Source organism: Crotalus tigris, unplaced genomic scaffold (genome assembly GCF_016545835.1).
Source record: "Crotalus tigris isolate CLP2741 ecotype Arizona unplaced genomic scaffold, ASM1654583v1 scf7180000021008.40609, whole genome shotgun sequence".
In the NCBI taxonomy this organism is placed as follows: Eukaryota; Metazoa; Chordata; class Lepidosauria; order Squamata; family Viperidae; genus Crotalus; species Crotalus tigris.
Genome location: NW_024098310.1, coordinates 6,004 through 33,197, shown reverse-complemented (window position 1 = coordinate 33,197; position 27,194 = coordinate 6,004). Strand labels below are relative to the sequence as shown.

Genomic DNA, 27,194 nt, shown 5'->3' with positions numbered 1-27,194 from the left:
TGGAAACCCGCCCTTATTGACAAACGACTCCCTAACCCCAAAATCTTAAACCCCTCTGCAACTCAGACTAACCTGAGCACAACCAAACAGAACACTCCCCCAGCCAATCAGAGCACAGCCAAGCCCCTAACCATTCAGAACACACCTCCACCCAATCAGAACACAGCCAAGCTCCCACCCAATCAGTTCATACCCCCACTGGCAGTTAAAAGGAAGAAACAGCTAAGACCACACATTGCTGCTCAAAGCACGAAGCTGAAAACACCAGCCTGAAGATGACGAATGGGACTTCGTCGAAACGTTGCCAAGACACTTCCAATTTTACGCGGGAGAAAACCCGAACAACCAAAGACCTATATACAAATACCCGCGAAAACCTCAGAAAACGTATATATATATATATATATATATATATATATATATATATATATATATATATATATATATATAGGTTATCTTATGTCGTTTCATCAAATTCAGCAGTAAAATTATTGATTTTCAGCAGCAGTTTTAGAGATTTGGAATCATACTACCTCTGTGAGGAAAAATGCTCTCTTTCTCACTCTGATGCCCACCTATCTCCAGAGCTGAGCAGGAAATTGCTCATTTCTTTGAGGCCCATCTTCTCAGCTTATGCCATTATTTCACTATAAGACTTTTAATACCTGGCCAGGTTGAGAAGCTGAATTCCAGCTTTTGACCTAGAAGACAATGCCCATCCCAATATAACAGTAAGCCTGTTCAGGTCAGCACTGGCTTACAGCACCAAACATCCCTCCTTCCAAATCGTTCTATAAATGTAAAGCTTTGCACAGGCGGAAGGTGGCCCAGGGGGAATCATATACCCTTCGGTTGGCACAGCATTAAGCAGTAATGGGTTGGTTCACAGATAATTCTAAACCGAGAAAACCTAAACAAATTACTGAGCTATGGGTGAACTTCAGTATTTTCTTTCTTAGTGTCACTCTACACCTCCCTTTTCAACCCATCAGTTCTGTATTTGATTTCCAACTTGGCCTTAACAAAAAGTGTAACATATCAGCAATAATGCAAGATGGAAAATCACTACAAGTAGTCCTCACTTAACAACCTCAATTGAACTAGGAATTTTGGTCACAAATCATTGTAGTTGCTAAGCAGGTCACCACCTGTCTTGAGTATATTTTATGACTATATTTACGATGGTCAAAAAGCGAGTCATTGCAGTAGTTAAATGAACCATGTGGTTGTTAAGCAAATCCATTCTCCCAAATAGGTGGTTTTTGTCAATTTCTGGCAAAAAAATGGCAGAAACCAGAAAGAAGTTGCAAATCGTAGTCACATAACCCCAGGACACTGTAAATGCAAGCCAGGTGCCAAGTGCAGGACATGTGACACACACACCCAGGAAGGTGTATGGGTGTGTTGCAGTGAGGAAGAGTTATAAGTAATTTTTGGGAGGCCTGCTGGAATTTCGAACATTCTTTAGGCCAGGGGTCCTCAACCTTGGCAACTTTAAGACTTGTGGACTTCACTCCCAGAATTCCTCAGTCCCCAGAATTCCTCAGCCAGCTTTGCTGGCTGAAGAATCCTGAGACTTGAAATCCACAAGTCTTAAAGTTGCCAAGGTTGAGGACTCCTGCTTTAGGAGACTTGTATAAGAGCTACCTGTTTAAGAGTTGGGTGATTGATGGCAATGACTACTAGAAATGCTTTTCGTGAAGATATTTCACATATATCAACCCCACTTGATCTGAAACAGCGTTTCTCAACGTTTGTGTGATGGTGACCCCCGTCACACGGACGCGACACGCATGCGCGGTGCCGCCCCCATGCGCGGCGCGTGTGCGCGGTGCCGCCCCCATGCGCGGTGCACATGTGCGGCGGCGCCCCCTGAGGGGGGGAAATGGCGGACCGCGTTGTTTGGCAACCCCCGTAAAATGGTCGTTCGACCCCAAATGGGGTCGCGACCCATAGGTTGAGAACTGCTGATCTGAAAGAACCTGACTAGACTGGCCCACAATAAATGATAGTACCTCTTTCTACCAACAGATGTCCTCATTTAGCAATCATAACTGGGAGAACAACTCAGTCATTAAACAAAGTCGTGACTGTACTTAAGATCTTATTTCAGCTTTGTTTTGCTTTATAGACCTGGAAGGTCATAAATCTGGGTGTTAGTTTCAAAGTTACTTTTTCACCATCGTTGGAACTGGGAATGGTCATGACCAGTTGCTAAGCAAGGGCTATCTGTATTCCATACTTTATATTTGGCAACATTTATTCCAGCTACAAATTTAGAAAAGATAAGATAACCTTTATTGTCATTTTTTTACTGTGGGCACAACGGCATACATCAAAAATGAAATTTAGTTGCCCACTTGCAAAGTGAAACACATACATGACACACACCTAAACATACTATGAACAACATATGTATAGACCCATACCCCTACATATACATAGCAAATAAATATTAAATACTGTCCATCTTGGATATATAACGGAAAGAGGAAGCTTGAGAGTTCACAAGGTTAATGCTGTATGGAATGAAACTCTGGCTGAGTCTGGATGTTCTGCTACGGATACCACAAAGCCTCTTCCCAGAAGGTAACAAGGAAAACAGGTCGTGAAGAGGATGTGTAGTGTACCAGATAATCTTACGGACCCTGTTCAAGCAATGCTTCTGTGCTATGTCCTGGATGGGAGGGAGGGAACTGCCAATGATCTTTTCGGCCATTCTCACCACTTTGTGAAGCAGTGATGCTTCCAAACCAGACTGTGATGCTGTATGACAGGATGCTCTCGATCGTCCCCCTGTAGAAAGTGGTCAGGACAGGGGAAGGAAGATGTGCTTTTCTCATGTGACGCAGAAAATGCAGGTGTTGCTGTGCCCGCTTCACCAGTTTCTCACTGTTGAGTGACCAAATCAGCCTACTCATTAGCTGCACACCCAGGAATTTGATGCTAGTAACCATCTTCACAGGTGACTCATTAATGCACAGAGAAGTGTGGCTGTGCCTGCCTTTTCTGAAATCAACAATGATCTCTTTGTTTTTCCAGTTATCAATAGCTGCTTCCTTAAATATGCCCCAATCTGTGCACTCAAAACAGTCTTGTAAAAACAATGTAATATCTATGGTACCTCCAGCTTCCTGTCTGTCTGTCTGTCTGTCTGTCTGTCTGTCTGTCTGTCTGTCTGTCTATCTATCTATCTATCTATCTATCTATCTATCTATCTATCTATCTATCTGAAGGTGATGCACTATAAATCAAAATGCCAGCTTTCAGCATCACCCATATAAAAATAGTGGATGACTACATAAAAGACTGCTTTGTGACCGGCTTCTCCCACAACAGTCATTTCATGATTAAGCAAGGTTACAATGGTCATTTTGTCGAGTAGCCAGAACATGCTCTCTAGATTCTAAATGTGTTCACCAATTTAAAATGGTTGTGTATTCTTGTAAAAAAAATACTGAAGCAATCATATTCCTTGACATATTCCTTCACTGGACATTACATTCCCCATCATGGATCAAGGTCTGTACAAGATAGCTATGGTTTTCAAACATGATCCTTTGGGAAAGAATCCACTCTTTTGGCTCCTGGTTTGAGTCATGGCTGATTGAAATCCACAAATGAGTAGAGATGAAACCCGCTGTGAAGAATGAAAGACAAGTGACAGACCAGTTCTTCAAATCTCTCTGGAAAAGGGGAGATCAGGAGATCGGCCAGGAGTTTATTGAATGGCAGCTCCTCATATGGAGACCAAAAAACAATGATCTAATAAAGGAGAATATTTGTAGCTCAGGGTTGATATAAGGGGTCCTTGGTGCTCTCTTAGCTTGTTTAATTTCTTGCAGACATTTCATTACCCAAACTAGGTAACATGATGTTACCTAGTTTGGAAAATAAAATATCTGCTAGAAAACAACCAAGCTCAGAGAGCACCAAAGACCCCTCAAACAATGATCTCCCACAGGTTTATGTGCTTTGTGCCAAGGAAGACAACATCTTAGCTCCCAGTGGTGGCAGAGCCTTTAAGGACACTAAGGCAGTTACTCATTTTTAAATCATATTTGGAAATGTTAACCACTATAAGGAAATTAGAGGCCTTCAAAATGGTGAGTTTAATGTGATACCTGGTGAGTTTTATCATTTTCTTTGGATTTAAGAAATCTGAAACAGTCATAAGGATTTAAAGTAATATAAAATTGGCAAAAAGCCAAAAAGAGGTTTTGATTTTAAAAAGTTTTAAACTGTTAGGGAGACTAGAGATATTTGCATTATTGGTTATTTTATCTGTAAGATTTGAAAAACAAGTGTATTATTAAATAATATACTTGTGGGAAATGACTAAAACAGAACTAAACCCATATTAGGAATTGAAGTTTGATGAAGGTTGCCAATGAACACTAGATGGAACTAAAGAATTAGGCAGAAAAGAGTTAAAATGGGTAAACTGTAAAAGGCTTAGACTCAACCCTGACAAGACCCAGTGGCTCTGGGTCTTGCCCCCCAAGGGTCATTCTGATGGTCCATCATTAGTCCTGGGGGGGGGGTAAATTTACCTCCCTCAGTGCAGGCTTGGGTGTCCTCCTGGACTCACAGCTAAATTTGGAACAACATCTATCGGCTGTGGCCAGGGGAACCTTTGCCCAGGTTCGCCTGGTGCACCAGTTGCGGCCTTATTTGGACCGGGAGGCTCTACTCATGGTTACTCATGCCCTTGTCACCTCAAGACTGGATTACTGTAATGCGCTCTACATGGGGCTACCCTTGAAGAGCGTTCGGAGGCTGCAGTTGGTTCAGAATGCAGCCGCGAGAGCGATTGTGGGTGCACCAAGGTACACCCACGTGTCACCTATCCTCCGTGAGCTGCACTGGCTTCCTGTGGGTCTCCGGATGCAATTCAAGGTGTTGGTTATCACCTTTAAAGCCCTTCATGGCATAGGGCCAGGTTACTTACAGGACCGCATACTGCCGCACAGTTCCCAGAGACCGGTGAGGTCCCACAGATTGGGCCTCCTTCAGGTCCCGTCGGCCAGACAATGTCGGCTGGCGGGCCCTCGGGGAAGGGCCTTTTCTGTGGTGGCTCCGACGTGGTGGAATCAACTTCCCCCTGAGATTCGAACTACTCCCACCTTGCCGGCCTTCAAGAAAGCCATTAAAACTCTCCTGTTCCGGCAGGCCTGGGGTTGATGTCCCCGGGGGGGCCGGGATACAATTGGGACATGCTGTATGAATGCACTCATTTTTATTGTTACATTTATTGTTTTAATTTTGTACGCTGCCCTGAGTCCCTAGGGATTGGGCGGCATATAAATTTTATAAATAAATAAATAAATAAATAAGCAGGCTAGATCTTTTTTCTTATTTTAAAGAGTTTTTTAAAAAACATAGATTGAAATATTAATAATTGATCCCAGGAGAAACATATATTTCAATGATAAACTTTTGAAAGATGATGAGAAAAACCTTTTTAAAAACTTGCATAGGCAATATAAAGTTTGAAAACATGGAAGACAAAAAAATTGAGATGGCCAATATGAGAATACAAAAGACAAATCAGGATCTGGACATGGGGCAGATGCAATAAGAAATTTTGGACAATGTCTTTTTTTGGGATTTACAAAGTAGGTTGCTGTAGGGATGATTTGAAGGTCAATTTAAACCGAGTAGAGCAAAAAGAAGGAATATAAAGTTGGACTATTTGACCAGGGATAAGCTATTTGTTTGGTATTTCTGTTGACTTCTAATGAACTTTTTGCTAAACTGAGAATAAAAAGATGATTTCAGGATTGCATATCGATAAAAGTTAGGTTATGGAGAGAACAGATTTTTATATGTAACATTAAAAAAGGATGAAAAGTTAATAAAATCAGCTTATGGACAATGAGATGAAGTTTGGAAGCATCTTTATTCGTGCCTTTTTGTTTTCTTTTTTTTCTGCACCTTCTGGACCTTTTTTCTTCTAAGTTTAGCTGTATTCAGTTCATTAAAAACTTCAATAAGACTCATTCCTAACAATATATTCTTATATATTCTATTTTGCATAACAAGGAATGCAGTTAACCAAGCCCCAGTTACATTTCCCTGCCCTACAAAAGTAGTAATTATTCTTAGCCTACACATTTAGTTTCTTGTTAAATAAGAGAACAAACTGGGAGGAGAAAAAGAATTACTTACTTTAGAAGCAAAACCTTGTTAATACTTTAAATGAAAGTTTAGTGCTGCGAAGTATAGAAAGACATAAAAGCAATATTTTCCTGAAATGTAATTGTTCCAAGCAGTAGCTCGCATCCTTCGGCTTTCAATAGCTCATGAAAAGCCAGTTCATTTGAGCAAAAGGATGATGGGAGACATTTTGGCTGCCAAAGCACCAAATCTACAGTATGTCTGCCAAAAAGGATGCTGTTCTCATTTACACATTGTAGACAATGTCATGATCACAGGCATCCATAGGAGAGACTAATGATGAAGCATGCATTGCACTGTTGTGACACCAACCACAGAACAAAAGACTGGAGTTTGTGCTGTGACATCCTGACTCATATTCCATCATCTTACATTTTTATACCTGATGTCTATAGTTACAGCACCCTTTTCCTTCTAGAAAGACCTTTGATGCCCTAGCCCTAAACTTCCTAAGCTAAAACAAGGTTTGTTCCCTTGTATCTCATTCCTTTCTTGAGCTGCTGGTGGTATATTTTTATCAGCAAATTTTCCTGCTAAAGGGATGAGCCTGCATAAAAAAATAGCAAATAATTTTTCTGAATTTTATTTAATCTGTTGAGAGCATAAAGAGTCAGCTAAGAAGTCACGTGTGAGAGTTGTGTGTAGCAGTTTTAAAAGGTGGAGGAAAACAAACTATTGTTTTTTTAGTAGTTTAGATCAGAGGTCTCCAACCTGTGGTCTGCGGCCCAGTACTGGTCTGCGGCCTGATGGCCACTGGACTGCAGGAATGGCTGGCAAGTGCTAGTGATGCCACACATGCTAGCAGCCATTTGCGCATGTGCACAGGTGCTAGTGGCAGGCGCGTGCTGCCACCAGCACCACTGCAGGTGCACACAGCCCACTTGCGCATGCACGCAGATGCTAGCAGTGCTGCTGTGCATGCGCCTGTTTGCGCACATGCACGCACACACATTTCCCTACTCCTCCCTTTCCCTCCGGGCCACCAAGCCAAAAAGGTTGGGGAGCTCTGGTTTACATTACTTTTTCCCTTTTCCTGTGAGGGAGTGCGTCTCTTTTCTATGTTTCCATCTGTGGAAGGATAGGAACCGATTTCTCACCTTTAATCCGTACAATGGCCGTCCGAGATGAAGATAATCCCTTTATGTTATGGGCTTCACAGGAGAAAACTGTGCTTTGATTAATACCTAGAAATTGGTCAAGAAAAAAGAATACTGAAAAAAAAACCCTAGAAAACAATCTAAATATTTAATAACCTGTAAGTAGAATTTCACAGGTTTCACACATCGCTCAGATTTTACCTATGCAACTCAAAAGACTGAACTGAAAGCAGAGCAAAAATTATGTGGGTCAAGAGGTGTTTTGTGTACACGTCGGTATTATTTATTATTTATTTATTTGTTATAGTCACTCAATTCCAAAGGAGACTGGCTGGCATACAAAACCAAAAAATCCCAATAAAACAATTAAAACATAAAACTACACAGACTGGACTAAAATAATCTTAAAAGGAACACAAATCACAACAGCCCTCCGCCCCCTCCCGAATTACACCAATACATGAATTCCAGGCCTGGAGCCAAAGCTAGGTTTTAACAGCTTTCTAGAATCCCCAAAGGGAAGTTACTGTACTGGGGGAAGGGAGAGGAGGCTATTCCAGATGTAGGGGGCATGATGGAGAAAGCACATTTCCTTGGTGAAGTGAACAATCTATTTCAAAGGCAAACTTACAACAGTTTCCAGGAAAGGGATCACAAACATAGTTTAACAAATTACTGTTTCTTTTCTAAATTTTGCAAATTTAGTTTCACAAAATGTGCACATGAACGATGACTATGTATCTGGGAGTATATGTTGGCTATACTATTAGATTATAGAAATAAAAGCTGCAGAAGGAAAAGCTTTCAACTAGAAACAGCACACTAGCTCTTCAGAGCCATTTTCTATACAGCCTGGGAAGAAAGGCAAACTTCTTTCAGAGTTGCGTTTTTACCTACATTTTGGGCTGAATTTTATTGAGCCCTGGTGGGCAGTGGTTAGAATGTAGGCTAACTCTGCTGACTGCCAGGGGTTCGATCCTCACCAGCTCAAGGTTGACTCAAGCCTTCCATCCTTCCGAAGTTGGTAAAAAAACCCAGATTGTTGGGGGCAATATGCTGACTCTGTAAATTGCTTACAGAGGTCTGCAAAGAACTATGACACGGTATATAAGTCTAAGTGCTATTGCTTTATCTAGAGAGCAAAATATTGCATGCACATGTGAAGGAAGTTTTTTTTTTTTTAACCCAGAATAGGTCAAATTAGGAGCATGATTGAAAAACAAAATAAACCATGCCTTCCAATCAAAATGGAATTTCCACTTCATTTTGAGCTTGTAAAACTCCAGGTAATCATGCTTAAAGAGCAATCTGTAACTTATTTAAAGGAAGTTTCATCGATTCCATAAACAAGCTTCCTGGTAGTACGAAAATTCTGTAAAATGATCCCTCCATATCATAGGTTGGTAGAACTTCTAGGTAGTTTACAGGTAGTCCTGTACATGTATATACTGTATATACTGTATGTATATATGTGTGCATGTATGTATGTATGTATTATAAATCAATTTAAAACTGCAGTTGCAAGATGCAGAATAAAAACATTAAAACAATGCAAAAACAGAATCAACAAGATATTAAAAAAATACCAACGAGGGTTGAGAACAAACCCCATAAGAACTTAATAGCACAAGAACATCGCATCTCACAGACCATCTAATCCCCAAACCCTGAAGCATACTGTATCTGGGTCGTCAGTGCTTTGAGAAAGGCCAGCAGGGTCAGGATCAATTCAACCACAAAGAGTATGGTGTTCCAGAGGGCAGGGGCTGCTGTAGAAAAAGCCTGCTTCCAATGTCCCAACAGATGGCATTTTTTAGTTGAGGGGATCCAGGGTGTGCCCCTCCTGTCAGACTAGGTGGGACAGATAGAAACAACCAGTCCCTTACATAACTCCCCCCCCTACATCTTAATCATTAACCATGATTTACAAATTCCAATAGTTAAATTTGGAAAACCAAAAAATAACTTGGTATTGTATGTGAACAAATTACCAGCTCCCACAGTAAAGATCACCAAGAACATGGGATGCCTACTGAATCTAGAACTTGGGAAGTTCTAAGTTCAGTGAACCCAATACCATTAGCCCCAATCTTCAATAAAAAGGTTATCCAAATGGGAGGTTCTGATAATTAACAATTAGCTTTACCGGTCCTACAATTATTTATGATAAAACAATGGGATGGAAGCCGAGACAGTCAGAAAAGGGAATGTTTCTTGGAATGTTTATTTTGTCCCAATGATAAGAAGCAAGGCCTCTGACTGCAGCTTAATGAGCAATCTCCCTCAGGCAAAAGCATTGACTCTGCTACCCGGCAGCTTTGTTGACATCATGCTGGTTGGAAGCACAGAACTGTTGTGATTGGGGAAATGTATTTTTAAGCTACGTGCAGAAGACTTAGAGGAGCAATGAGATTTTGAATGAGTTTATAAGCTTACTTTTCAATGTCCAATTTGCCCCACTGCACATATTTTTCATTTTGTTTTTGTAATTATTTGTGGTACTGCTTGTGAAAGAAACACAATTGATACCACTAAGTTTCCATTACTTAGAAAACTGGAAGTGGGGAGCTTTGAGGAAAATACATCTGTGGAAACTGCTCCCTGGAGTTTTTAATTTCATTTTCAGCTTGTCTTATAGTACTCATTTCAAAATATGCTTAAGTCTGAACTGCAGCTGAGGCTGCCTTTCACGAAAGTATGGTGAGCTGTCAAAACTTGTCTGGAGCAATCTTTATATTACTTTTACAAAAACTGAAGTTAACAAGCAGGAGTAGATCAAAAGATGAATGAGGAGATGTCAACAAGTTTTAAAAACTTCTTACAAAACCTCAAAGTTGCATATTTTACATCGATTAAAAAAGGAAAATATTCTTGTTGCTCTTTCAGACAACACCTAGCGTGTCCCCAATATCTTCCAGGTATAGGAAGATTTAAACAGAAAAGCCAGACTATGCCCTGAAAAGGTAATCAACTTTTTAATATAAATCAGTGTAATCACTGAAAGCATTGCCTCTTCCCACCCCACTGTCTTCCTGGTCTATTATTACTTTCTTTTAGCATTTCTGTGCTCTTCCCTGCTGATGCCAGGCTTTTCTCCCTTCCTCATATGCCTTTGTTCTTGTATGCCTAAGGAACTATAACTTTTTATAAGAACTTAGTAGATTCATCTGATCCTTTCACTTCCTCCTTAGTGTTTGTGTAGAACAGGCAATGAAACAAGGCATGTTAGGGCTTATTTAAGGGCTTTCCAAGCACATATATATATATATATCTGTTTGAGGAAGCAATACTTCCTTTCAGTTTTAATATACTATAAATATCAACAGGAAATTCTCCTTTGCAGGTCTCCTATTTTGTTTTAAATCTAGAATGTCTTTTATTTGCTCCTAAACATAGGAAAAATATTCACTACAGATATATCTTTAAATTTGTCTTGAAGATCTCAAAGTTCTAGGTGGTAATTGCTTAATCTCCATAGTATTTACTTTTGTGGTATTATTTTTTTGAAAATTAAAAGTAATAAAGAAATCCAAGGATTTTAACAAGGTTCCATCAACTGCACATCATTTTTCAGTGTGGGCCATTTCCCCAATATTGTTAACTTCAATCATGTTTTCTTTCACCTACTACAAGCTGATGCACATAGTGGACTTTTGATATTTTGTAGAAAACAGAAGCATTTATACAAGCTATTACAAACAATAAACAATTTTGGGAGGAAAATCTTGCCAAAAAATACTGGGATGTAGGGAGAGAGAAATGTATATTTGTTTTTGAATTATCTCAGAAATTTTAGAGACTGTTGTAGCCTTTGGTGAGTTGTTGTTGTTTTCCCTCTTTTTAACATATCTGACACAAAATCTTACATTGGGCCAGAAACTGGGTATTATTGTTGTTTATACCTTTGCCCCATTAGCCATCCTACTCCTGTATGGATAGTTTTATTTATCAAAGGAAGAAGTCTTACCTGACACATTTAGAGTGGAGGGAGAGATGTCTGGATGTCCAAGCCTGGAATCACCCATCCACCAGACAATTGTCACTGGCTCAGGTGGTCCTACTGCAGCACAAGCCATCTGGAAAGGCGCACCAGGGATAACTGACTTGTCTTTTGGCTCAACAGTGAAATGAGGAACACCTTGAATAATAAAATGGGAGAGTTTTGCCTTTTATGAACTGAAACAGATGCATTTAATTCTTTCTTAGCTGTTTATATTTAACAAAGCACTAACTTCTCTTGCTCTCACAGAATATATTTTGATATTTATGGCCAGTTTTGTCATTTTGCTTCAGAAAGAAGAGTCCGCTATCATTTACAAGATCAAATGTGTCCTTGTATATTTTGTTACTGAATATATAATTTGATCATTGAATGGGAGAAAGAAAGGAACAATTATTTTGATACACTGCCAGGTAATTTTTGAAAGTTTTGAAGGATTAATCTTTTCTCTTTTGTTGTATAAACTGTATGATGAGCATTATTCAGCGTTTTACTATGAGCCTAGATGCACATCTGAGAAATAATTAAAAGATACCAGTGTAATTAAAAGCATGCATATCAAAAGCACTGAAATAGCAGGTTTAGAATCTGACAGAAATTATATTCCTATTTTGTATTCTAACTCTGAACACCTTTCTTTAGTTACATATTAAAAAATGTATTTAGAGATATAGCTGGCCCTTATTCTAAACTAATAAAAAATAATAAAATCTACAGTGAAGGAAAACAAATAAAAGTTTGCCCTATAGTTCTTTTCATGATGTCTCTATACTATATGCTAGAGTACCTAATTAATCCTAAGTGACTCTTGATAATTGAAGGAGAGAAATGGTACCAATGTTGATATATTCATAATAAAACTACATTTATTACCAATGCCTGAAAGAGGATTAAAAATGTGCTTCAGTGATAAATACACAATTTTCTGCCAATCCAAACATTTATACTCACCAAATACCTGAAAATGTACTTAACATATATTTCAAAGTTTAACTGGGTTTTTCAAAATAGCTTTGAGAAAAATGTAGTTTTTATAAAAAAAAACCACAGCTTCTCCTGCTGTGATACTATTTTCAAATCAATCTTAGATATGAGTGGTTGTCCATCCAGCTTTTCTTGTCTGTCTTTTATATACTCTTTCAGTGTATTTTCAAATAGGTTTTTATCCATAACTGACTGTTGTTCCCATAAATTATGCAAGTAACATATTAACATATACTTGCTTGATGTTTTGAATATGTTTGGATTTATTTTAAATTCTAACCACTTATTTGCATTTGAAGATAATAACTTTGGACAAAACACCCTGTGTTTAGCAATTTTTGTGGGAAGAATGCATAATCTAACTTCTGGAAATCACTGATACTTACCAGTGTTTAACTCTGATAGGATTATATCACAAACTGATATTTACACAATGGCATCATAATCAGATAAAGAAAAATAAGCCCCAACAGAGTCCTAACTATGCAGGAATGTTCATTCTTACTTTTAAGCCATTTGTCCTCTGATTAGCTGCCTGATCTTAAACAAATATCCCAATCCTTTAAAACATTTTCTAAGTGATAACTAAAAACAAGTTGACACAGCTTTTTTCAACTATATAAATTGCTTGCAATATTTTGTGGATATGATTCTAAACCAGAGATGAATTTTCTTGATTGATCTCAACGTGTCACTCAATGTTCACTGAACAATGTTAGTTAAAACTTAAAGAGAGCAAGATACAGAAGGATATGGCAAAGTCCAAACCTCCTTAATAAACATGACTGGACAACATGACCTTCCAGAGAACTGATTAGAACAGGAACTGCTCCAAGGCCAATAGAAAATGCCCTATCATCAAATGCTATGAATATCAGGGCTTAAATAAGCAAATCTAAATAATAGACAAGAAGAATGTGGGTTCATCCAGAGAAAAAACATCACACCCAAAAAGTCTATTTCCTCATATTCTTTCCTATTTCTTTCCCTTTTTCTAGTTTTTAAGCCACTAAGTTCATTTTTAATTCAATACCTGGAAATCAGTAGCAGCTGAAGTGGATGCATTAGTTATGCATCCATGCTTTAAATCACAGGTGTCAAACTTGATATGTAAGGTGACCAACTTTTTTACAACAAAAAGGAGGACACGAATAAATTTAAGAAAAAAATATTGTAAATAAAAGAAACATTGTATTTATTGCAACAATAATACAGAATACATTATAATATGATAAATGCATAATAAAAAACATTTGTAACAATAACATTTTATATTGTAATTATGCTTACATGCCTATTAATTATTTAAATGAGTACTTTTCCATTGAATGAATATTTTTTGTCAATGTATCATTTTCTAACAATATATTGGAAACATCTGAACAAGAAATATCCTTCATATTGAATTTTACGGCAAATGCTGCAGCTAGAGTATCAATATTCAATCTCGATTTCTCACTTGTCCAAAAATCTACACGGTTGGACTGTGCGGGGGTGGGCGGCGGAGGCAGGTGTTGTGAGCCTGGCGCTCCAGGGTGGCCATGTAGATGTGCAGGGTGAGGTGGTGGCAGCGCAGGTCAGCACTGCGTAGACCACCAGCTGGTGCAGCCCATGGAAGGTCAACTGCCCGCCGCGCCCCCGCCCACAGCCGCCCCACCAGCACTGCTGCCCTGCCGTGGAGAGCCGGCCCTACGGCTCACAAAGCACCAGCCGCGCCAGCTCTGGCCCTGCAGCCGCCCCCCAGCACCACTGCCCCCCCTGCCCATCCCCGTAGAGCCAGCCCCGCGGCTTGCAAAGCACCAGCCATGCCGGCTCCGGCCCTGCAGCCGCCCCCCCAGCCACCCCCCAGCACCACCGCCCCCCCCAGTCGCCCCCAGCACCACCGCCCCCCCTGCCCATCCCTGTAGAGCCGGCCCCGCGGCTTGAAAAGCACCAGCTGTGCCGGCTCTGGTCCTGCAGCCACCCCCAGCCACCCCCCAGCACCACCACCTACCCTGTGTATCCCCGCATAAAACCGAACAGGGAAGATCAAGTGAAACTTACCGCTCCAGTCTCCTCCAGCTATCTTTGGAACTAAGAAGTAGGAGATCGTGTAGTTGGGTAGCAGTGAGGGGTGCAAGTTCCTGCAACTTGCACATGCAAAGTTTGCCACCCGGGTGTTTTGGCGTGCTCAGCAGCAATTCCTATTGGCTTTCGAAAGCCAATAGGGGGAGTAGATGCAAAAGTTGAAAAAAAAATTAAAAAAAGGTCCTGGAACGCCTTCTGAGCATTCTATGAGGAAACAAAGCCCTGCAGATTAGTCGTCAAAAAGAGGACATTTAGGAGGACATTTTCGAGAGAGGACAGAACTCACAAAAGGAGGACTGTCCTCCCAAAAGGAGGACAGTATATGGAAAAGGAGGACATTTAGGAGGACACTTTTCAAGGGAGGACAGAACTCAAAAAAGGAGGACTGTCCTTCCAAAAGGAGGACGGTTGGTCACCTTATGATATGTCATGTGACGTGTCACGATGTATTGTGACTTTTTTTCTATTGCCGGCAATGGGGTAGGTGCAGCTTCAGTATGATGAAACCGGCCTATGGGCTGGCAGTTTGACACCCCTGCTTTAAATGAACACATTTGATCTGTAGGACCCCAAAACATTCAGTTTGTATTGCCCAGCAAAAAAATTTATATCCTGACCAATGTAATTAATTTTTTTTTCATGTTATAAGCACCTGAAAAGATTTAAAAATAATAAAAACTAATGTTAATAAGTTAGTTACTTCACTCTAATGATATAATACAGATTGGCCATGCTCCCAGCTTCAGGGTTCACTCAAGCTCTTTAATATTTTGGGTTTAATCATCCAATTTTCCTTATGACTGTGGGCACAAAGGCTGTGATCACCTCCTAAAGAAATTTGCAAATCATCTAATAGGTCTCATCCTTCTATTTTTTTAATTATGAGAGGACTAACACGTAGGGGGAAAGTATCTGAGTTATGAATCATGAACTCCCTGATCTGTCCTCTTCTCAACAAGAAATTCACCAAGTGCCAATTCTAAGATCTAGTGCAAATATATTATATGAAGCTTAGCAAAATGAACACAAGCTTGCTTCACATAATATGCTAAACCAGGATATGGGTTGTTTCATTTTGGCTGAGCACAAAGGTGGCTATTTTTCTGCTTTTGAGGACTATGTTTCATTGTTTACCCTTGCATACACTATATTTAATAGTATGTAAATGTGAAGCCATTTATTAGGTTGGTATATAATGCTGACCTTGGGCTAGTCACTTTCTCTCAGCCCTAGTGAGGAAGCAATGGCAAATCACTTCTGAAAAACTGCCAAGAAAACGGCAGGGACTTGTCCAGGCAGTAACCAAGAATTGAATGGAAGAAAAAAAAAATCATGGTATATATGGCTTAGTGTTTGATATCATATCAGTAATTACTGTTTATTCAATAAACTATGCAGTAGTAAAACAAATTAAGATTTAGTTCAGAGCTATTAATGTAGCTCTGAACTATATTAGGAAAAAAAGGAAGAAATAGATGTCACAGATTCAAACGTTGTTTAAATGAATGATATGACATGAAATTCGATTGTAAAAGGTTGCGAGTGTGAATACTGAGTTTTCTTTCATTCTTCTTCCATTCTAATCTTCTTTCCCACTTCCACTAATATTCTCACAGGAAAAGGGCAGTCAAAGAGGTTGTGTCAGCCCTTTCAAAGTCCAAACTAGAAGCACTAACCATGAGTACAGTAACAGAATCTTGCAAGTTTGAATGTATTATCTCTCTCAGCTTGCCTTTACAATGCAGTTCAAGAAACTACGGAGGATCCCTTTTGAGAAGTTGGCCATGCTCCCATTCTTTCTGCAAGCTCAGCTGCCTCTTCTTTGACAATTGCCTCATCTGTGGTTCTTCCTCCTCTCCCTTCTATTTTTCAAGGATATTTGCACAGACCTTTAGAAGTTGTCTCCATCCCTTCTCTCAAATGCCCTAGGTTTGCTCAGATACACCACCATTCCACCATCACTTTTTCAGTGCCCACCAGACTACAAGCGTCATTGATTTCTATTTTACTTAGATTAATTTGAAATAAATATATGAAAAGTCTGCAAGCTATAAAGCAAAATACCAGACTCAAGTATCCTTCATATTCCCAACTATATCTCCTGACCCCTATAGAAAAAAATGTGCTTTGTTTAGAGATGAGGCTACCTGTCCAGAAAAACAATGGCCAAGGTAAGCTGGGATATCTGAAAATATCCTGAAGGATTGAAAGAATGTTAGAAAACACCCACTGTGGGATTGTTCTCATTCTGAGACAGTTCTCCTAATCTGCTATGTATAGTCTATCTGGTTCAAAGCTAGGGAATCTTGTGTTCTTGTGTTCTCCTGGGGCTGCTTTTCATTTTTAGAAGTTGTAACAGCATTTTAGGATACCCATCTACCATAAGATGACTTAATAATGTTCTTTCAGATATTCAATAACTCGCAAGGCTGACATAAGAAAGAGTACTAAGTAATAATTTTAAATGACAGCTTGTTTTGTTTTCATTCTTAAATAAACAATTGTTCAAAATCCAAATCAAATAGCTCTTTGGCTCTGTTGGCTTTAAACGTGATATTTTTTGTTTTAGTAAAGTAAAAGCAATACTCTTTGACCTTCAGAGTTTAAGTTATGTCAACAGAAGCATTTAGCTGTAAAATTTCCTGAAAAAAAATTATATTTTCTATGTAAGTAAAATATTACTTACAAGGAAGCAAAAAGTAGTGATGGTTCTTTATATATAAATTCTGCTGTACCTCTGATGTAGGGGTGGTAGTGGTCTTCAATAAACAGGAACAGGACCACAGTGAGACTGAGCATGACCAAGTGACCCACAGTCCTTGCTCAGATGTTAATTGTGAATGGGTAACTACAAACATAAGACAATGCTCTGTAAAGTAAGTTATAGGATCATCCTAGTTCTAATGGTAGGGTCCAGACTAGAGGGATGGAGATTAAATAGCCAATTACTCGGTAATACAGTTGTAACCCCTCATCTTTATACATACATGCAACATTAATGCATGTATAAAATGGGCGGGGACTGGATTACACTGCCATGTCTGCCAGCTTGTCTGTTTTGACCTTTCTGCAGATTTTGCTGGTCAGAATAATGTCTGTAGTATCTTTATGAATACAGGTTCTTCCTTTATAGACAGCAGGCTATTTTGTTCTTCTAAGTGTTTCTCAGCCAAGCACTTTTAATTTTATGGACTTCAACTCCCAGAATTCCCCAGCCATCATGCCAGGAAGCTGAAATCCATAGAGCTTAATGTTTTTGAGGTTGATAAACATTAAACTAACTTATAATCGTGGTGGGTTGTAGTTTGGAGTCTCAGCAGGGAGGGGCTCTTTCTCAGAGGGCAAAAAGACAGCAGAGCTTGGAATGTCTGGAAGAGAGCGAAAAGGGACCCTCCCTAGTAATTCACAGAATATATGTAATAATTATGCAAAGACTGAAACTGAAAGATTCTGTTTGTACGTAAGCAATAAACAACTACTCAGAAAGTAACTCCATGTGTCATTCTTGGTTCTGTGGGCTGACATTATTTTTAAAAGTTACTTGCCTTTGATTTGTTTTGTTTTTCTTAAACTATTTTTTTTCCTTTTGAGGTGAGGCCTTTTCTTTTAGCTTCTCTTCTTTATCTTTTGGTAGACTGATGTTTTATGAAAGCTTGTGTTCCCTCAGTTGCCATTTCATGAAAGCATCCACGGGTCTCTCATATTTGGACCTTATCCTTATTTATCTACAGCAAATAAGTGTACATTCTGAAGTAGAAACAGTTACCTTGCGATAAGGTACAATAAGTACAAATGTTTTGAGATAGCTGTAATAAATATACAAAGAGCTTCTTGACAAACATTGGTCTTCACAACAGTCTTACAATATGAGTCTCTGCTATTCCAGTTTTTAGAGGAAAGAACTAATGTGGAAAGTAACATTTTGTCACAAGTTGAATTCGTGACTAAACAGAAATTTGAAACAAGAATTCTGTCCATTTATAGAAAACAGACAGAGTGGTCAGGGAGGAAAGCCATTACCAAGACAAGAGTCAGATTCACTGTTTTGGTGTTTTATATTTTGATATGCATTTTACATGCTGTTTTTGTGAATCTTTATGCACAAATGCTGTATTCTGTTATGCCATATGAAATAACAATAAGTCAGATAAAAGAGAGTTGAGTCCAGGATGTAACTTGAGAAGACAGACAAGATCCTCCCTGTTCTTATGAAAAAGGAGGGAAAGAGAAAAACACATTGAGACTTGCGAAATGCTGCTACTATATATTTACAGTTAAAAGAGTCTTAGCACATATAAGGCTGGTCTACCTTTAAGAGCTGACATCTATAGTCAGAATTTTCCTTTCCCTTCTGACACTAAAGAAACTAACTGTTCCCTTTTTATACTAGGAAAGGAGAAGGAAGATAGAGAATATGCTCAAGAGAGAAAGTTTGGAGGAGGAATAGCTCCGTGTATGACTGAGTAAGCCTGGCTGCTTCAACTTTACAAACATGTCCTTAGTTGGCATCAGGGTACATGTATCTGTGTGTATCTTTCTCTCTCTCTCTTTGTGTGTGTGTGTGTCTTTGATATATCCTGAAGAAATTCAAACACCCAATTTTTCTTACCTAGATTCTCTATCAGTTTCTCCAGTGATCGCATTTCTCTTAAAATGACATCTAGCCTCCCCCCCCCCCTTTTAATCCAAACGATAATAAGGAAAAGCAGAGGCTTCCTTGTTCCCAATGTGGCTGACAGGGATCATGCACCCCCTCCTGTATTGTTTCTATCTGCTTACTGCCACTGAAGATCTCATTATTTCTTCCCAAAGGGTAGAAAAAAACAGTACTGCAAACATTTTTGTGCCTATATATATATATATATATAAAGAGCATGGTACTCTGAGCCCATGCTGGGACTCTGATTCACCCATGAGTCAGAACAGCAAGCGTTAGAATGTAGCCCTGCTGCAAAATCCTTTCCAGTTATTATACAAGCTGACACTGATAGCGTGGTCAGATCCATAGCCATAATTACAGCCCATACAGATCCTCCCAAGGTAAGCTAAAGGAAGCCACTCATCCTTTATGAATCATGTAACTTCGGACTTCACGGATATACAGTTACCAGGCCAAAGGCTCTCTAATATGCCCTCCATCCAATCTGCATAAACTACCAAGTATCCATCTAAACAGAAGTAACGAATGAATAAAACGCTATATCAGTGGTGGCAAACCTATGGCACGGGTGCCAGAGATGGCACTCAGAGCCCTCTCTGTGGCACGTGTGCCATCACCCCAGTTCTAGGCCTTCAGCTGGGTTTTATAAAACCTTTTCACTTTAGGCCTCCGCCGCCGTGTGCAAAAAAAAAAAGGTTCAATCAATCAGTCAATTTCAACTTCTTGCGGGAAAAAAAAAGATCTTGCAAAGTTGGAATTGATTGATTGAACTTTTTAGTCCCACCCAGTCTGCCATTACCACCGCAGCCATGCCCACCCAATGGGCCATGCCCACCCAATGAACCACGCCCACCCAGCACCCGATGATGCATAAGTGGGTTTTGGGTTGCAGTTTGGGCACTCGGTCTCTAAAAGGTTCGCTATCACTGCCCTATATGCTACTCCAACACACTTTCACTACAGTTAAAAGCACAGGTGCATTAATAAGCAGCTAAGATCCTATTACATTCATCAACTATCAAAATATAGACTATTTAAAAATCTAAACAGTGATACCAGGAGGAAAAAAAACCCCACAACCATTAAAATTTAATGTGCAGTAAGACACCATGTGAGATATTTAATCAGAGCCTCCAATAGACAATCTCCCTCCTGGGACACCAGCCTTCTGGTTCCTGAACCAGCCAAGCAGACTGGAGCATTTACTTATAAGAACTGTCTATCCCAGTGGTGGCGAACCTATGGCATGGGTGCCAGAGGCGGCACTCGGAGCCCTCTCTGTGCGCACACGTGCCATTGCCCCAGCCTTGTCTCCACCTGCAACCCCCTCCTCACCAGCAGCCTCCCTGGAGGAGAATCGCCCCTGAGCATGGCCTACACGGAGCAGCGCAGCCAAGGACATGGCAGCCAGGCAGCGTAGACAAGACTCTGCCCTCACGCCCCAACGCACACAATTGATGCTGTGGGGCATGGGCTGAAGGCATGGCCGCCATGGCACTGCTGGGCTGCCTGGGCGATCTACAGCGGGCCTTGGAGGTGGTGAGTGGCCTTGCGGGCAGGCAGGGTGGGGTGAAGCGGGGGTGGAACGGGGTGGGGCGGGGGCGGGGGTGGGGCGGGGGCGGGGGCAGGGGCAGGGCCAGTTTTTGGGCACTCGGTCTCTAAAAGGTTCGCCATCACTGATCTATCCAAACCATTTTTTCCTTAGTTTTAGCTTGTCTGACTTTATCTAACATTAATTCTCCAGCCCAGTTTTCCACTAAACCTCATCCTCTGTCTCTTTGATTATGATCTACCAAATCTAATACTCAACTCCAACTTCTTCCTGATCATAGCTATTGACCTTTGAACACATCCCTAGCTTGTGTTTAACAGTCTCCTGCCTCTCCTTAATCTGATTAACATTTATCTGTAACTGACTGGGATCCTTTGGAATTTCCTAACAAAGCTAAGCCATATATTTAAAATCAATGCCACAGGCAATAATATGTGATCTCCCTATCCCTGATTTTCATAACATATATCTAAGAACTAAAACAGAGAAAGACACCAATCTCTCCTCACACAGAAGTGGCAAGTCAGTATCTTGAAAATTCTCTGGACCTTCCTCCACATTTGATATAATCACCAACATACTCATCTCATTATTCTATTGTGAAGACAGAGGCCGACTGCCACGCTCTAGCAATTTCCTATGCACATTTTCAAATACAAGTCTGGAAATAGCACTGGAAATGTTCCATATACTGTACTACCAAAGATAACAAAAATTATGTAATAGCCAACAGCTGCCCCCTTCCACCACTTGGCTCTTTATTGGCTCATTATGAGAGTATGCTTGTTTTGGTCATAGGTGCCCAAACCCTGGAAATTAGCTAACATTAATCAAGGCAATCTCTTCTCACAACCTTCATGTACAGTTATAACAACCGTCTCAGAAGAAGTCAGCAACATGGCCCCTTACCTTCCACAATAAGCCATACATGCTGTGATTCCTCTTTCTTCCCATTGGTCTCCACTTGGCACCAATATTTTCCAGAATCTGTCCGATCTACAGACTTCAAGCTAGAGAGTTTGAAAGGGGAATATAAAATGGTAAATAACACTGTATACAAACAAAAATTTGATATAAAATATCTCTCAATTCTTTTGTTTTTCCAGAAAATTTTAATTTGTGACAAGTTGAAAAATGTAGCCTTTTTAGTGTTATTGTTTTTCCCCACCCCGAACATTTTAAAAAGGAAGAAAGGGAACTGCATCAATGAAATAAATGAAACATTTTTTATGTGTGTGCCTTCAAGTCAGTTTTGACTTTTGGCAACTGTCCAGACTAGGCCCTGTAGTTTTCTTGGCAAGATTTCAGAAGTAGTTTGTCATTGCTTGATTCCTAGGGCTGTGAGAAATTGATTGGCCCAAGATCATCCAGTTAGCTAAGACTAGGACTAGGACTCATAGTCTTCATTTCTAGCCTGATGCCTTAGCTACTATATCAAACTGTATCTCAAAATAAAATCTAGTCAATAACTATCTCCTCTGACTAGCAGATTCTACCTGGAAGACATTTCCAGCTTAGCCATCTAGACTAAAATTGCCAAGCGTTAAACTTGCAACCATTTTGCAAACAAGATGTTTTCACTGCCACTGAATTAAATCCTACAACATTATAAGCTGCCCAGAATCACCTTATGGCTGAGATGGGTGGCAAACAAAAAAACACATAAACAAAGTTGTTCCCCTTCAGGTGGTTTCACCCAAAAATGTTTCTGTGAATAGATCAGAAAGCAGAGGGAGCTTTTTGGAGAAGGGCATTAACTAAGCAATTATCCCTTGGAACTACGCAGCAGTGATAGAACTATGTTCTAGAACAGCCTTCCCTAACACAGCTTCCAAGTGTTGATTATGCTGGTCAGAAATTATGGGATCCCAAAACATTTAGAGGACATTTGGTTGAGGAAATTTTCTCTAGAAACAAAAACACTGCAATGAATGAAGTGAAAGATCTTTTTTCAAAAGGGTTTAGGAAAAATTGGCACCAATGGAAGGTAAGTAATAATCTAGGATTACTGCCCACATGAATTAACTGTGCAATTCCTGTCTGAAGATTTTGAGAAAGTTAAATCATTCACTGGTTCCAGGAAGTCTGATGTTGCCAAGCTATCCAGCCCTAAACCTGAAGTTTGGAAATATGCAGAGAGAGCAAATATGTTTGTTTTACAAGAGTGAACGGGACACAGCAAATGTTCCTTCATAAAAGAAATTACTTAAGGATCTGTGATTTTTTTGAACTTACTCAGCATAGCTCAAATTTAATAAGCTCCAAACAAACTAATCATTTTCTTATTATAATGCCTTTGGGAGTATAACTCATTTCACTGGGATGAGATACAGCCATGGATGTCCACAGGAGATACAAGGGGTGGTGATGGTGAGGCAAGGCAATAAATGATGAAGCATGCGTGATGTCATGATGCAAATACTGTGACTTATATACTTGTCTCAGATGTCAGGTAAATAATAACAACATTTAGGAAATGCATCACTTCAATTTGTTGTAGAAGCTGTTAGGGGCGACATCTTAAAAACCTGATCCAAGAGAAATATTCTACTCTCAGCTATTAATTTGCATGGTAATATATATATCATTTTCTCTAGGAGCTCAGGTGGATGTTCATGGGCAGCTGCCTTCATTTTTTCCATGCCACAATAACCCGGTAAAGTAGGCTGAACCAAGAGAAAGTGAGTGGTCAAATATATATATATATGCCAGAATTTCCATGACTGAGGATGGATTTAGATCTGAATCTCCCCAGTCCTAGTTCAATGCCTTATCCACCACTCAGCACTAGCTCTTAAAATTATCAAACTTTCTACTAGGGACAGTGTCCAGCTTTGTAATAACTAAACCCACATTCTGGACATTAAGACAGGAAGTCTACTCTCATATTTAGGTTTCCCTAATTTTCCTATTAATTTGCTGTCTGTCCTGCCCTGCCCTTCCATATAGTATTATTCAACCAACGTAACCCGAAGTCTCCAGTGGAGACTTTAGTTAGGATTGCCTGAGGTACAAACGTTAAAGCTTGTCACTGTAGAACACTGAAATATTAATTTCCTGCAAACACTGAGATATCAATTTCATTACAGAAGCATAATAAAATTTCAAGGGCTCTGCTGACAATTTACAAATCTCAAGAAACTATTTATTTGGAAGGCTTCAAAGGGGATATTTCCAGATAGCTTCTTCTCAAATACATCTGACAAAAGCACCAGGAAAACTGGTTCAAGTTTTTTTATACACATACACAGAAGCACACTAAGCATCTTTTCTATGTTTTATATCAACTGTCTGAAGTATTGCACGCTTGGCTTAAAGTAAATGATGGAGTAAATACACTGGGACATTACTTGTGGGAGATGACTAAGGCTTGGTTTGTATGACACATCTTTTTCTCTCAACAGAACCCATATTTGATCTAAGAAGTACAGCCTGAATTAAACTCTCTCCTTTTAATCAAAGTCAAGGAGAAAAGAATGTGAAAGGGGAAAAAAAACAATGTCAAGGAAATGTTTACTTATATCTCAGAAGCAAATTCTCTTTCATGCATTCTTAAAGTTGGAGGGAAATGGAAGTTTTTTTCTGGATTCCTTAGCTAATAAAGCTAAGAGGTTGGGAATGGACAATTCAATGTCAATTTGCATTCTTGCACTGGAATATTCTGCCTCTCTATTACTTATAAAAATGACCTCTTATTTTATGTATGAATCCAGGATGTAAAAAACAAGACCCCTGGTTAAAAATTACACACAGTAAGTAGCAGCACCCACACAACTGGGTCTGGGTTTAGAAGTAGGGCTAGGCCTGGTTAGAACTGCCAGGAAGATTGCTGTGTTTAGTCAAACTGGGAAGTTAAAAAGTAGCCCCAGAGAAGGGCATACAAAGCTGCATTTCTCCTGTTGCCAAGAAAACTGCATTTATAGATCCACCTTTATCTTTATTTTCATGTATTTGCAAAACATATTCTGTTTCCAGTGATTACAATAGGTAAGTGGTGGCGAGCCTATGGCACGGGTGCCAGAGGCGGCACTCGGACCCCTCTCTGTGGGCACACATGCCGTTGCCCCAGCCTTGCCTCTGCCGCGACCCCCTCATCAGCAGCCTCCCTGGAGGAGAATCGCCCCCAAGCATGGCCCATGCAGAGCAGCGCAGCCAAGGACATGGCAGCCAGGCAGCGTAGACAAGACTCTGCCCTCACGTGCCATCGCACACAGTTGATGCTGCGGGGCGTGGGCAGAGGGTGTGGCTGCCATGGTGCTGCTGGGCTGCCTGGGCGATCTGCGGCGGGCCCTGGAGGCGGTGAGTGGCCCTGCGGGCAGGCAGGGTGGGGTGAAGCAGGGATGGGGCAGGGGGTGGAGCAGGGCAGGGCCAGTTTTTGGGCACTCGGTCTCTAAAAGGTTCGCCATCACTGCAATAGGTTATCCATAGCCACAAATGTGCTACAGGTAAGTTGTCTGGCACCCACCAAACCGTCTATCTTATCAAAACACTTTTGTTTCTTCCTTTCTTAAATTCCTAGTCCTGCAAGTGCCATCAAGAAATTCTAATAAATGGAAAGGATGAGTGGTACAGAAAAGAAAAAGATTGGGTGGTTGACAGAGAGATGGTACTGTGAAGTTTTACCAGTTGGACGTACAGTTGGACATATTTCAAATGGGCTTCTTAAGATCAGGTTGCAAAAATAGTTTTCCTTAAGCCACAGGGATAAATAAAAGCTCCAAAAACTTCCTTTTTCTGACTCCAAGAATATCTGCAGTGTGTGTGTGTGTGTGTGTGTGTGTGTGTGTGTGTGTGTTGTTAAAAGTCATAATGGCAATAGCAGCCATGCAATCAAAGGTCTGTGGGTTGTGACTACCATCTTGACTTTTCTGATATCTCCCCTTCTCATGGATGTCCCAGTATATCCCTGGAGTCCCTCTACCATAATTTTGAAAAACAGTAATACCATTTGTTCCAAAGGTGCTTTTTCAAGAGACAACTATACTTTCTTGTTTTGCTTTGAAGATGTCAGAGCTGAAGAAGGTCCTTGGATGAGAAGCAAAAGATCTTCAAACAAAAAAACAAGGAAGTCTAGTTGCCTCTTGAAAAACCACTTCGGGACAACCATGACCTGGATGACTGAGAGTTTCTATAGACCAGTGGTGGCAAACCTATGGCACAGGTGCCAGAGGCGGCACTCAGAGCCCTCTCTGTGGGCACGTGCGCTGTGGCCCAATTCTAAGCCTTCAGCTGGGTTTTATAAAAGGTTCAATCAATCAATCAATCAATTTCAACTTCTCGCGGGAAAAAAAAGTTCTTGCAAAATTGGAATTGACTGATTGAACTTTTTAGTCCCACCCAGTCTGCCGTTACCACCGCAGCCTTGCCCAGCCAATGTGCCACGCCCAGCCAATGGCCACACCCAGCCGGAACCCGACGATGCATAAATGGGTTTTGGGTTGCAGTTTGGGCACTCGGTCTCTAAAAGGTTCACCATCACTGTTATAGACAGAAACACCACTTACCATTATTTTGCTACAGGCACAAATCCCCTAAAATAAGCTTAGCAAACCAACAAAAAACAAAGAGACTTTCCTCTCCTACAACAAAGGAAGAAATTGAAAATCCACCCACTTAGCATTCTCACAGTAGTTTTGTCCCTCCAAAATGCAGTCCTTAAAAAGCTGCCCACTGTTGCCTATAGCAAATAATTCTCACTCAGGCTGTCTTATGGGAGGAGGGGGAAATTATACTGAACTTGTTCAGTATTGTCATAAGCATTGCTACTAAATAATGAATGCATAGTGCCTTAAGCATTTCAATAGTATGTACAAATGTTATAAATTATTAGCAACAAAAATGGGGAAAGAACTAGAAAGCATGAAAAGTTTAGATCAGTGTTTCTAATCTCAGCAACATCAAGATTTGTAGACTTCAACTTCCAGAATTCTATATTGGATGTGAAAGTCTGCCCATCTTAGAGTTGTTGGCTACGATTCATGAGATATTAAGCAAATAAAGAATAAATCCAGGAAACAAATTGCCCAGTTGGATATTTTACCTGGTGCCTTAGGCTCAACCTAAATTATTTCATGGGACTGCTGTGAAAATAAATAAGGGAGGACGAGAGAATCACAAATGCCCTTCCCCACATACAATGTTCCACAGAAAATGTCAAAATAAACTAATCTTTAATATTAGCATTAATCATAGATTGATCTAACATATTCTGTTCTGTATTTCATTCTTACCTGAGGAAGCCTATCCAGTGTTCTTCATTTACTGGAATGTACACCTGGTCTATACCCTGCACCACAGCTCCATCCTTGATCCACAGCATCTCCGGTTCTTCCATTCCCTCCAGGCTACAGTTCAGCTTCACTGGCTGCCCCTGGGACACAGTCAGTTTGATTGGCATTTCAACCCCTTTTGCTTCTGGAAAGAAGAAAGGAAAGGTTGGGAATACAGCAGATCAATCAAGGTTACTGATCTGTAGGGTAACACAGTCAAAGAACTAAATGCACAACCACTCCAATGCACCTCATCTGAAGCTTTTTATAGATATTGGGATAATTACAGGATAGGAACACTGAATTTCCAGTTAGGAAATAGCAAAGGAGAATAAAACTACGCAGGACTTCTTCAACAATGTGCCAATTTGGAAATCAGCAGGAT

General features: G+C 40.2%; 1 protein-coding gene across 1 annotated transcript; it reads right to left on the bottom strand.

Annotated features, from left to right (window-relative positions):
• Window positions 1-2,901: 2,901 nt before the first annotated feature.
• On the bottom strand, window positions 2,902-27,194 carry LOC120319934 (tyrosine-protein kinase receptor TYRO3-like). Its single transcript, XM_039369301.1, has 5 exons — window positions 26,771-27,194; window positions 21,450-21,550; window positions 11,245-11,415; window positions 7,278-7,364; window positions 2,902-3,640 (listed from the first exon to the last, which is right to left on the bottom strand). Exons 1-5 carry the CDS (start codon window positions 26,935-26,937, stop codon window positions 3,489-3,491), a joined length of 678 nt encoding a protein of 225 aa, XP_039225235.1. The 5' UTR covers window positions 26,938-27,194; the 3' UTR covers window positions 2,902-3,488.

Bases quoted from the DNA above. Each gene is read 5' to 3' on its own strand.
- LOC120319934 (XM_039369301.1), bottom strand. From the start codon at position 26,937: ATGCCAATCAAACTGACTGTGTCCCAGGGGCAGCCAGTGAAGCTGAAC. The intron at 21,551-26,770 runs GTAAGAATGAAA...CAAACTCTCTAG, and splicing joins CACTGGATAGGCTTCCTCAG to CTTGAAGTCTGTAGATCGGA. The intron at 3,641-7,277 runs GTGAGAAATCGG...CATTCTTCACAG, and splicing joins GGCCATTGTACGGATTAAAG to CGGGTTTCATCTCTACTCAT.